This window comes from Ceratotherium simum, chromosome 11 (genome assembly GCF_057802395.1).
Source record: "Ceratotherium simum simum isolate JZ-2026a chromosome 11, ASM5780239v1, whole genome shotgun sequence".
Lineage (NCBI taxonomy): Eukaryota > Metazoa > Chordata > Mammalia > Perissodactyla > Rhinocerotidae > Ceratotherium > Ceratotherium simum.
In genome coordinates this window covers 74,699,564-74,712,391 of record NC_141910.1, presented here as the reverse complement: position 1 = coordinate 74,712,391, position 12,828 = coordinate 74,699,564, and the positions used below count along the sequence as shown (strand labels likewise).

Genomic DNA, 12,828 nt, shown 5'->3' with positions numbered 1-12,828 from the left:
ACATGGAAAATTAAAAAAAAAAAAAGAAAGCCTAAATAATTTCCAACAATAAGAGAAGAGTTGCATAAATTACAATACAACCACAGGATGGAAGTTAGCCATGAAAACTAAAATCAAAATATTTAATGATATCAGAAAGGCCCACCTTATAACGTTAAGTAAAAATAAAAAGAGAAATACAAATTTACACCTATAATATGAGAGTAACTTAAGTAGCAAAAATGCATTAAAAATCAAAGAAAAAAATGTAGCAATGGTTACCGATGTTCTGGGCAAATGTCACATTGCTCTGGGCTGAGCACAGTGACCATAACATGACAGATATTTATAAGAAGCTGTCCTCTTTCCATTATCATTTCTTTGACAGCTTTGTTTTTAGTCTTATTTCAGGAAACGAGCATCTCCCCGCCTTTTATCGTGGGTCACCTTCGGCCCACACAGTGTTACTCTCGGCTTCTCTTGCCAATACAATTCCCTGGGAGAAGCAGCTAAGAGAATCTGAAAAGCAAAGTCCTTTTCATCTTTTCAGGTTCTGAAGCGTTTCAAACATGGAAAAGCCTTTCTTTTCCCCTTTCCCGCTTGAGCTGGAGGCCAGTGCCTGTGCTGTGTGGCCCCCACTGAGTGCTGTGATGGCACCCGCGGGTGACCCAGGGCAGGGACACACCAGGGCGGAGGGCGCTCCAGGGGAAGCCCCAGCCCCCAAAATCTCCTCTCCTCTGCCTCCACCATCACTTCTTAGAACTCAGTTTGGGTTAATTTAAGAAGCTTCTCTGACAAAAACCATGCTCGCCTCAGGGAAAGTTCAATCCATTAGTCACTCAAAGCGTTGTGCGCCCCCTTGCACTAACCTGATTGGCACTCTCTGGGACTCGCTGGGGCAGGGAAGTAGGGAGCTGGCAGGAGAAGTCACTGTGGAGTGGAACAGCAGCTGCGGGCCTAGGAAGTGCGTTACTCCAGCTGGGGGGCTACGGAGACTGACGATGCAGTCCAGGGGGCCACGATTTGTCAATGCAAAGTGCTTCTCGGAGTCACTGCTGCTGTGATTGTTGCTGTTGTTATTACACGGGATTATGAGGGCCACAGAAGGGGCTCCCAAAAGGAAGGAGGAAGGAGCCCTCGGCAGCAACATTCTTACACATCAGTTTGCCAAGACCCCTTTCTGGCAGCCCCCATACCATCACTGTGGGCCTGCATACGGCAGGCCCAACACAGCCACCCCAGACCCGAGTTAGGATGAAAGACAGGTCATCTGGACTGTAACATGGTGCTGCCTCCCCTGAGTGGCCCCATGTCTGCATTCCACACCTCTCTGCCCCCCTCTGTAGGGTGGAGTCTCTTTCCTAGACACAGGGCCGAGTGGCTGCTCTATAATTAACTCCACTCGACCTACAGGAGAATGGTGATGAGTGTGCACAGGTTTGAGACCCTAGCTCTAGGTTGCTGCCTCTGCCTCCCTGCCCTCTTAGCTCTCAGCTCCTGCCCACAGGAGATAGCCAGACAGCTCCCAAAGGATAAATGGACCCGCAGTTGCCCACTCCTCTCCCCTATCCTGTCTGCCCACTCTCCCTCCCTGCCCTGAGCTCTCAGGAGAGAACAGGCCGTTCACTCAGAAGCACAACAAGCCATCGGATTGGCTGAGGGGCTAACGAAGTGATCTGAGAGCATCACTGAATCATGATGCATTATTTATGAATAGAATTGCTTCCAAGATGCTGGCTTCCTCCCTACTCTCTCCTCCCTAGAGTTTTAGGAAATGCGTCCACTTGCATATGAAGCATATCTCTGGCGATGTCAAATACAGCATTAGATAGTATTCACAGCCAGAGAGTGGCTGCTCAATTACAGTGAGTGGCTCTTGTAAAAGCTGTTGAATTAAATGGGTGGAGCTCTGAGCCTTCCCCTCACAGGAAAAGGAAGGTGCGTTTATCGAAACGCTCCGTTCTGAGGATCATAGGGTCTCACAGAGGCTTGTGGGGTCCAGACCATTCGCTCTAAGTGGGGGAGACACACACCTCCACAAGGTTTCACACAATCTCCAGGACACGTCCAGAGTGTCCTTCAGCCGAGCTGCTATGGTCCGTTAAGACTGTCTGCTCCTGGCCACGGGTTCTGTTCAGGCCAAGGCTGCAGGGCAGAAAGGGCAAGGTGACCACAGCGCCCTGGCCTAGGGGACATGCACAGGCAGGGGGCTGACCGGCGGCTCTGAGCAGCCCAGAACCTATGGACCCCACCTGCATGTGTGACCTGAAGCCCCGTGATGGGTCTGGGGGATCCTAACGTGGAACAGGGCTGAGCCTGGAGAAGGTGCCTGGTCCATAGCCCTGATCTTGTCCAAACCAGGCTGCCCAGGCCTTCCCCAGACAGACAGCTGCCTCGGCACTCTTAAATACTTCCTTGATTATCGGATTCATAAATCCACGGTGTGAACAGAGTGACGTGGAAGATAACGCTGTCCCCAATTAGAAGTCATCCTCCACAGCCACTGGAAGGCCTCTGGAGTGAAGCTGGGTGGCAGCAACAGTGGTGTCAAGGCTGGCGGCCGCTGTGTGTCACATGCAGGCTGCAGTCTGTGAGCTGGAGCACTGGGTCAGGCTCAGAGTCAGCCGAAGTCTGTGTGTCAGTGACTGAGAAGTTCCTGGGCCGCACTTAGGTCTGAAAGAGGGAGCAGGGACCAGCACAGATTTGCAAGGTAGCTTCCAGCACTAACGGTCTTTGGGGCCGGGTTTGGTTGTCATTCTAGGCTTGTATGTTTGTTTTTCAAATTCATACGTGCTGTGCGTTGTTGGCTTTGTTTGTTAGTGCCCACCCAGAATAAATTCTCCTCTTCCCCATTTCCAGAAAACTCCGTAAGTCAAATCAGGTATCCGCCCTTTGTGCACACTGGTCTGTTCCTTTGGGTAGAGCGTCAGAATCCTCTGAGGGGAAGCAAAAACACAGACTGCTTGGCCCCACCCCACAACTTCTGATTCAGCAGGTTTGGGGGAGGCAGCAAGAATTTGCCTTTCTAGAAAGTTCCAGATGATGCTGATGTTCCAGGTCAGGGCACCTCACTTTGAGAACCCCAGACTTAGGGGAAGCTGACCCAGCCTCCAGCTCCAGGGATGGCCTGACAGTCATGAGGGCAATGATATTTGCTTCTCAGGGATGGCTCAGGAACGACCAGCTGGAGCACTCGAGCTCTGAGGATGGTGTTGGTGGCTTCTCAGAAAGTTCCTCCTCGCTCTTCTGAGAGCTTCTAGAAATGACCCCCTCCAGCCTCCTCTGGATGTTTAGGGGCAGCTGTGCAGCCAGGCATGGCTATAGTCTTTTCCCAAGATAAGGTAAGAACACGGGAGCTGAGAAGATTGCAAGGGAGGTGCCTAGACGATGGAGCAGGAGCCCCTTGAGTCCAACACGCACCTCTCCACTTCCAATTTCCATGAGACAATTAATTCCGTATTGTTTAAGCCCATTTGAGGTGGGTTTTCCACTTACTGCAGCTAGAAACATGCTAAGTTACACAGAAACTGTTTCAGGTGAAAACACTAAATCTCATCGTATTAAAGCAACGTTATAGCTAAGGTAGTGTTTCTTTCCTCTGACTCTTTTACTAATTTTGGCAGGAAGAGTATACTGAAGTTTGGGGTTTCACTCATATTTTGGGGTCTAATATTTGAAGCATGATTTTCTCTTCAGGACAGAAGGTCGGAAAAGGAGGAGAAATAACCACTTCCCAAGTCAGAATTAGCAAGTGTCACCTTCTCAAAGTGTGAGTAAAAATAATAACAATAACAGCATGAATGTCCTCAAATACAGATTTAAGGAACTAGATCACAATGCTGCTCAACATGCTGGTTTCTCCGGAGTCGTTAGTCATGAGTGAAGATTCCAGGCACTTAGAGCTGCTGCCTGGCATCGTCACCTAAACTCACTTAAATTGGTGTGATGGGTTCTCAGTCCCTGGCCACCTCTCCCAGCACCCTCACTTCTCTAATAAGTGGGGAGCACACACCCTCAGTAGATGGAGCCTGGAGATCCATCTAACAGCCAGCTGACTCAGGGTGTCAGCCGTCTTTTGGACCTGAGAGGAAGAATCAGCAGAGACTCCACACACACGAGGTGGAGGACCAGCTCAGGTTACAAGGCCAGCCATCTGCAGGTGTGTCACGGCTGGTGTGGTTCATCATCACACAGCGGGGCCGACTCCCCCTGACATCCTTCATCGCCGCATCAGGACCCCACCCTCTGCACATCAGATCTGAAAAGTGGCTGCTGTGTATTTGCCGTAATTCCAACGCAGACGGTGGTGGTCAGAACTGAACCACGGGCTTTCGGTGGGTACACTTCAAACAACAGCGGTACTACACACTGATTTCTGGTGCACGTTCTGTTGACGTTTCAAAGCCACGTTTATACGTCTTTAATCATTAGTCAAGAAATCAGATGGAGATTGTCATCACTAAATCTAGACTTGACCAATACAGACCGTGGACGTCAGAGATTCTCCCTAAGCATATGGATTGTTTTTATTTCCCTATCTGAAAATACCTATATTCCTTCTATTTGAATGTGGAATTATTTAAAAGTATATTTAATTTTACCAAATGTCAAAAATATGCCCTGAAATGTATTATGCTCTTTGTTTCTTGTTTTAAATGCACTGAGTCAGTCACACTGTATTGTAAAATATGGAACAAAATAGGCAACAGCCAGAGATCTGTCTGTTGGGCAGACACACTATAGACAAGTGGCAGGCAAATTGTTTTCTTAGGATAATGGCCAGGAATCTTTTTTTTTTAATAGAGGATTTACTGTGACAATAAAGGTTAACTGCCACCACAGTCCAAGAAGACTGCCTGAATGTGGTGTGTTTGCACACATGTGATTAATAATAAGGTATCAGAGCAATGACGAGTCTGGGAACCCACTTGTTTTGATTCTCCACTTCGTATAAATAAGTCCCCAGATCTCAAAATTTTTGGTCCATGTACAATGGTGCAAGCCATCAAATTAATGTTAAAATATGTGTGCCCTAACTTCTGATTTATAATATCAGTGACAAATAGTAAAAAGGACAGGCATGCCATAAAGTTTATGGATGGGGTGATGGCATGCACAATGATGTCTCATAAAGAATGAGGGGGGAGTTATTTATTGTGTGGATTCATGAAGTAAAGCACAGATAGACTGGCTGGGTGGTTGCGTGCACAGAATTTTTCATAAACATCCCACGGAGTGCCCTGTTGTACAGCAGCCATACATTAATTAGAGCATTCAGCAGACACTGCAATGTGTTCCACGCACCCAAGTGAATCTTCATTTTTCACATGCAGGGCCTTACTAATTAAAATCAGCTTTGCAATTAAATGTGGAAAATTGTGTTAAACTTTCAAGCATGGTTAGAAAAAAATGCAATTATTTTAGAGTATTTTATTTTAATGCAAATGAAATTTCTATCAATGTGACATGGGTAAAAGGGAGGTGTGGGATCCCCATTCCTCTCTCCATCTTCGTCTCTGTTTCTCCTTTTTTTGTTGTGGATTATAGATGCTCCTCTCAGTTGCACGTTGCCATGCTCCACTATCTTGCTCCCAGTACCTGGCTCTGTGCCAAGGCTTTTAGTGAGTGCTCTCTGTCAAGGCATGAATAATACAGCCCCTAGGCTGTTGGCAGAATCCAAATGAGGCATGCATACATCAGGAAGCAAGCCCTCGACTTCAGCTCCAGGACAAGCTCCTGCGAAGACAGGCAATTATTCACCCGCGGCTGCCGCCATGGCAATCACACCGGTGGGTGCAGAGGTACATGAAATGGAAAAATGTCTGAATAAGGAATATGCACAACAGGCCAGAGAGAATCCAATAATTCTCTAATAAAAAACAAAAACTGCCATTTGGAGATTTTAATTTGGAAGTTTCCAGATCAATTGATTTGACTGAATTTTCTAAATTGGGGAGGATTTAAATATAATACCAATACCCATCACCTAGCTTTTGGGTGCTTGTTGAGGGCGCAAGAATCTAAAGCTAAATTTCCGGTCAAATATTTCATCAGAACCTTATGCTCAACAAACAAAAAATTGCAGTGAAGGGTAAATGTAAACGAAATCCATTAAATTTCTGAAATAAATTAAGAGGGTTCGCAAAACAGATAGGCAAAGAATGAATTCATGTTAGGGGCTTTCTCTCTCTCCCTGTCTTTCCGCTCCCCCATTACAGGCTTATACAAAAATCACTATTCAGAAAGAAGTAAGTCCAATTAATTTCCAATGTTCCAGTATGTGTATAACTATTACAGGGAAGGCTAAAATTCAAGCTCCTCTGCTTAGTTAAATATTAATCTGTAATAGATGTTAATCAATTCTTATTATTCCTATTTCTAATTTGTATTGGGAAAATTAAAAAAACTTTAACAACAATAAATTGGCCATAAATTTAGTCTCTATAGATATACCCCTTTTGAAACATGAATTTGCACCTTGTCTTCAACACAAACAATATTTTATATCAACATGGGGAGAAAAAAACAAACTGTGAATATAAGGCACTAGAATTTCCAATCTTAGTCAAATGTTCAAAAGCAAATTTTTGAAGAAATGCTTTGACATTCAGCGTTTTAGCTCCTATCTTACTATCAGTTCGTGGAATATTCTGGATTAATAATGACATCTCTTCGTCCCGTAGTTGAATCATACCAAAACAATTACACAGAAAGAGTGCCAGGCGTGGCTTCTTTTCACCATGTTTCCACCCTTCCTAAGATGTCAGTGTTCGGTTTGGGAGCCACCGGAAAGTGCTGAGGGCCCAAGTCCCAGCCCCTGACGGTCCCTGCAGCTCCGGGGTCTGTGTTCCAGGAGCTTGGCAGCCGCAGACGCCCGCCCTTGATGTGGTGTCGCTCACACTAGCCGCAGGCTTTGGGCTGCATCTCTGTACTTCACGCCTTGCCGGGAGCCTTCCTGCCAATAAACCGGCAGGTCAGGAACTTCCTACATTTTTGTGTTTGTGGCTTCCAAAAATTCCTTTTTTTTTTTACCACCCATTCACCATAAAAATGGCTGCAGGCAGGTGGGAAAGCACTTGTTTTTCACCCATGGAGTTTTAAATGCTTACAGATCACAAGTCTGTTCACACACTGGGGAGGAGGTGATCCAGGGAGCTCCCCTCCCTGAACTTGGCCATCTGAAAACTAAACTTTGGAAAACTCACTTACGATGATTGAAGTTAGATTTTGCATCTGCAAAGGAAGGTCTGTGATTGGACCCTATGTTGGAGATACATCCATGTCTCTAGCCACTCTAAGTATCACTAAGAAAAGTCGTGTGCACTCAGAGTAGCTGAGCCATGTGCACAGCTATATAATAATGAGAGTCAAAAGGAAGAGGTCAGATTTGCTATGTGCAGAAAAGACTGAGTTAGTATTTTGTTTTCTAATAGGAGAATTACTTCTGGCACTGACTGCAAATTCCATGGTGTTTTTGTCGCACTTATATGCTAATAATATAAAGCCTCAGGTGGGAAAAATAAAAGTCAGATTCACGTGTCCAGATACTAATGATGTCTAAAGATAAATGTCTGTTATATTGGTTAGCGGCATGAGAGGTCTGGCCCTGGTGTATGGATTGGGGCACAGAAATGTTGACTGAGCTCGGATCCCTGCTAGTCAGTGTATGGGAACTCAAACACGTTTATTTTTGGCACCAAGAGAGTAAGTTTCTCTGAGGAGTTGGTGTCACACTTGTATCAGATAATGGGAATTCCCTCATTTATCTTTCTTGTTTTTGCCTTGGCTGCCAGGAGACTCAGAACTAAATGTAAAACTATAGCAACCCTGATATATCCCGGGTTTCTGGTAAAATTGTTTCTATTTCTTTTATGTTTTTCCTAATTTATCTCTTTAACTTTTAACTGTGCAGTTGTACATGTGTTTATCAGCTCCTCAAATTGTTTATGAACTATCAGCACACATAAATGCCCATGAATTGATTATCTCTGGTTCAAGGACACAATTTTTGCAGTAAGGCAGACCATCCAATAAAATAAGTATGATAACCCCCCTGTTTTAATCAAGATCTGAAGTTGTGAATTCCTTTTCAAATTACTGTCTCCTTTCTCAGCTATGACTGGTGGTTGATTCTCTTCTGTCTGCTCTTCCTGATTTCTCACAAACCCACACCCCTACCTCTATCGTACTGAAAATAATAAACAAAGAAGCCATGGTGTCAGCAGCTGCCATGGAAAGCCAAAGGCACTGAAGCAGCGTGCAGCCATCAAGGGCCACCACTCTGAAATTGTCATTAACATTCGATTTCTCGAGAAATGTTCTTATGTTAAAAATAAAGATTAACTGGGAGGCACCATCTTATCACTTGGTATCAAATTTCCCAGGACTTTTTACATTGTCGATTCCCCACACCTGCCTCAAATTATTTTTTGCATGTTCAAATAAATAGATACTTCAACACACTAAAATAATGTCTTTTTACTCGGCTATGAACTGATGCCATATATGAATAAAATGCAATTGTAGCCCTAACAGGAATACATTCATTGGAAAAATTATTGTTAAAAGAACAAAAGGACGGGCAATTTCATCAAAACCCACACCGAGGCTGCCACTCTGGTCGTGTTTGGAGAGGCGGGATGGACCCTGGGGCCCAGCAGGATGGACAGCAGAGGTCAAGGCCACGGTCCCGTCGGTGGGGCGCGCACAGGTATTTATGCGCAGGAATAGCTGTTGGAGGGGAGAAACCTTTACAGCAGTAAATCTTTTTTTTTTTTTTTTGTGAGGAAGACCAGCCCTGTGCTAACATCTGCCAATCCTCCTCTTTTTTTGCCGAGGAAGACTGGCCCTGGGCTAACATCCATGCCCATCTTTCTCCACTTTATACGGGACGCCACCACAGCACGGCTTGACAAGCGGTGTGTCGGCGCGCGCCCGGGATCCGAACTGGGGAACCCCGGGCCGCAGCATCGGAGTGTGCGCACTTAACCACTGCACCACTGGGCCGGCCCCAGTAAATCTTTTAAAACCAGAAAAAGAAACAAAGCCAGATATAGTTGAAATCTTACAGATTTGAAATAACAACAGTCAAAAGATGTTAATGTCTACATGAGTCTTGTCTACTACAAAGAGCACTTTGTCAGTGTAAGAAGTTCGAATGTGATCCCTTGGTTAAAAATTCTGATAACATATGGACATCAAAACACAAAACTCAGAAAGCCTCACTTATTTCCTCAGTGAGATCACTGAGAGGAGGCTCATCCGGTGACATAAGTTTTGAATGGTAATCGCTTTACATAACAAAGTCCGAAACTCACTCTTTTTTAAACTGAGGAAACAGAAGCGCACAAATGCGAAATAATTTGTCCAAAGCCCCTTGGCCTGTTCGTGGTGAAGGGGAAACTAGACCCTGAAGCTCTGTGCGGGCAGTAGTTCTCCTTCCACTCTGTCACATTGGCTATTCTACTTAAATGTTAGGAATTCTAATAATTACACACAACATGACTCCTGGTAAAAATCATGACATTTTAAGTTAAATTTAAAAATTTGTTGAAAAACTTTTCGATTTGGATGTTTCTGTGAATCCTCTCTAAAATTCCATCTACTTGGCTCCTGTAAGATTCAGGGTGTTCTGTGCTTACAACAGCATCATGTCTCAGAGGAGGATGGAGCCTGGTCTTCAATCTTTCCCAGCCTGAGTCTGAGTACCATTTTTTAAGCAGGGAAGGAGACCTCACAGACAGGCGTGCACACACACCACCTTGGACACCTCGGTCCACAGCGTGAGGGAATGCACCTTGGGTAAGAATATAAATGTTTAAAATAATTCTTTGGAAACTTCATGATTTTTACTGTAAAACTGTGGTTATGAAATTGCATTCAGCTGACACCTAATTAAAACTTTTTAGCCAAATTTAATCATTTCTTTTAGTAACAGAATGATGAAGTTTAACTATTGACTAATCATGAGACAGATAGGGAAAAAAATCAGATTTCACTCACGGTTTACTAACTTGTTTTCCATTGAAAATATGAACAATGCAGTTTTTGAAAACTTTTAGATCAAGAATTTACATATATACTCCTTCATAAAATAACATAAATACTTTAAATGAACTACTTATTTAAATTACATATTCAACAATTTACTCTCTCATACAATAACAATAATAATATCATTAATTAAATTTAATAGTCTAAATCACAAAATTCCCTTAAAAAACGACCCGTCATTCCTTTGGTATAGAACAGAAGTCTGATAACCGTCTCATCACGGATGCTTATTAAAAATTCCCGGCCTCCTTAAATGCTGGCATAGGGATTTGGGGAGTAATTTGTAATTTTTCCCTTGATTTTACTAAAGGACAATCAAAATAATTGCTTGATTTCACCCATAAATTAACGTTCAGCTGAAAAGGAAATAAAATGAAAGGCGGTGCGGGAAGGTCACCCTGAGGTGCTGCAAGCCTCTGAGCGTTGATTGCGTGGGCCCGTCTCCTGACGGTTTGTTAGGCTGAATGACCTTAGTCCTAGCAATCCAATTTGTGAAAAATTAGCTAGAAATTTATTATAGCCTGTAAGCATTTCTAACTCATCATAACTGAAACCTTCCATTGGAAAGCAAAGCTGAAATAATGTCACAGAAGAGAGAATCCTTATGGAAAAGTAAATCTCAGGGCTGGTTTCTGCGTGACTCCCAGCCTTGGGTGTGTGTGATATCACTCTGCTGTGATCCATTTTTAGCAATAATTACCTGGCTACCTTATCTTCTAGATGGTCTCCATACTCGTCTCTCTGACGGACCTAAATCCCAGTATTTACGAGAATAATATGATCATTTAAGCCCCAAAGTCTCATTAGCGTGATCTGTCCTGGACGTTCACCTCCCACTGTAACCTCCCCCTGCAGCTGCCCAGGTGCCAGGCTTGGACTTTGTTTCCCAGGACAAACTGTTAAATTCTGGAAGCCCAGTTCCTACAGAAAGATCAGGAAGGTCACACTTTAATTTAGCCTCCGTGATTTACCGTCCTGCAGCCACCAGAATGAGAAAACGGGGAAGGAGAAACGAGCCTTCTCAACGGGACAGTGGGAGGTTCTTAGTGAGCCGCCGCATGCACATGGGAAAATGAGTTTCAGGCTGCTCCTAATTTATGTCATCTTACGTATTATCTTAAATTCTGCCCCATGAGATGGTTAGAAAGGCTTATGCTTTGAGAACCCGTGCAAGAGACCAAAGGCAGAGTTCAGGTCAGAGGAGAAAAGGAAAGTACCACACTCACTGTCCTCAAGAGCACCACCCACTCATTTCCATCGTTTGGTTTTGGGTCCCTATATGAGTCGTGTTAGCACATTGTGAAAAAACGCAGACATTACCTTCTGTGTCTTGCATATTTGCCACTAACGTGACCACTGCCGTCACAGCCAGGAGTGGGACAGCTGCAACAGGAAAGAGTCAGTTACACAGGTGCTGCAGGCTGCAGGCGGGTCAGACCAAAGCTTCTGTGGCGTCAGAGGGAGCAGGGCAACACAGCAGAAGGGAGAAACCAAAACACCGAAAGGAGGGGAAACTTAGGGGATGCTTTTTATTAGCAAGTCTCAGGGGAATTAATTTCATCAGTGCAGCAGGGCATGAGCAGCTGCCGATGAACTCGAAAGTACAGTCTACTCATTAAGAGGCATGAATTTTCTAAATTGCTAATGGGGATACGTTTTACCCGCAGAGCACTAACCTGAACAGCTCTTGTATGGCTGGTTCCACGGGAACTGCAGAGAGATGGGAAATAGATAAAAATTTATCATCTATCACAATTACCCCTTTTCCACAGAACCTTCCCTAGAGGACGGTGTCAAGGCGGGGTCGGAATGAACCATGCAAACAGCTTTTGCAGGACGAAGGTGACCCTGAGCGGGGCCTCCAGGGACTCAGGGGGGCGCGGACGTACCTCGAACCCCTTTGGACCGTGTGCGATGACGCTTCTCCTCGGCGTCCACCTCCATCTGGGGATAGATTAGCAGGTGGTCAGTGTGCTTCTCCTGCGTGCAAAGGCCAGCAGTGTGCCGGCATTTTAGTGACAGTGTTTTAATCTGGTTTCCCTCTGTGAAGGCAAGCCCTCTACAAGGGGGCGTGGGAGGGAAGCGTCAGGCACTCCAAATGTGTGATTAAAAATAATAAACCAGACCTTGACCTTGCAGAGAACGCTTCATCAGGGGACCCCTGCTGTCTGCAACCGGACAGACTTGGGTGAAGCTTGAGTGCAACCTATATACTCTCTTTTAAAGGGTTGATTAGGACACATCTGGGTTGACGCAGAGTTGCACTTTGTACCAAGAATATAACAGATTGCTGTTAAGTTTGCAAGAAGGTAAATACCTATAAATAGTCTGGGTTCTCCTTGTAACTGCAAGATTTAATCTGATCAAGCAGTAAGAGGAGAGGAGTTGGTATCGCAGGAGGACAGCGTGATACCTAGGGGGCTGCCCTCACGGTTGTCCAGTCCTGGGGTGCAGTTGCTGTCCATGTTGATCTAAACTTTTAGGGTGTTTTTCAGGGACACAGAGCCTTCACTCATGTAACTGACACGTCTTACACTTGGAGACCACAAAGCGTTTTTATGTTACCTTGTATGATCCTCACCGCAATTTTGTAGGGAAGGAATCTTTGTATATCTCTTTGATAGATGTGACTTGGCCAAGATCATCCAAGTAGAAGTTTTGGTGCAGGGCCCTGAAACCAAGCCACCTGTCTACATGTCATCTTTAAGTCAAAGAACACATTGCCGGATGGGTGAATATGTGCCAGTGCATTTGTGCACCAAATATTTCCACAAGGTATGAATAATTTATACATGG

General features: G+C 44.7%; 1 protein-coding gene across 6 annotated transcripts in view; it reads right to left on the bottom strand.

Moving 5' to 3' along the window:
- MYT1L (myelin transcription factor 1 like) overlaps positions 1-11,976 on the bottom strand; it is a 161,740-nt gene extending 149,764 nt beyond the window's left edge. For all 6 annotated transcript variants that reach the window (XM_087436432.1, XM_087436436.1, XM_087436437.1 and 3 more), the window contains exons 1-3: positions 11,922-11,976; positions 11,709-11,742; positions 11,353-11,415 (exon numbers count right to left, since the gene is read on the bottom strand). In XM_087436432.1, the coding sequence (XP_087292558.1) occupies positions 11,353-11,415; positions 11,709-11,742; positions 11,922-11,976 (152 nt within the window). The remainder of the gene's footprint in view (positions 1-11,352; positions 11,416-11,708; positions 11,743-11,921) is intronic.
- Between the last annotated feature and the right edge of the window lie 852 nt (positions 11,977-12,828).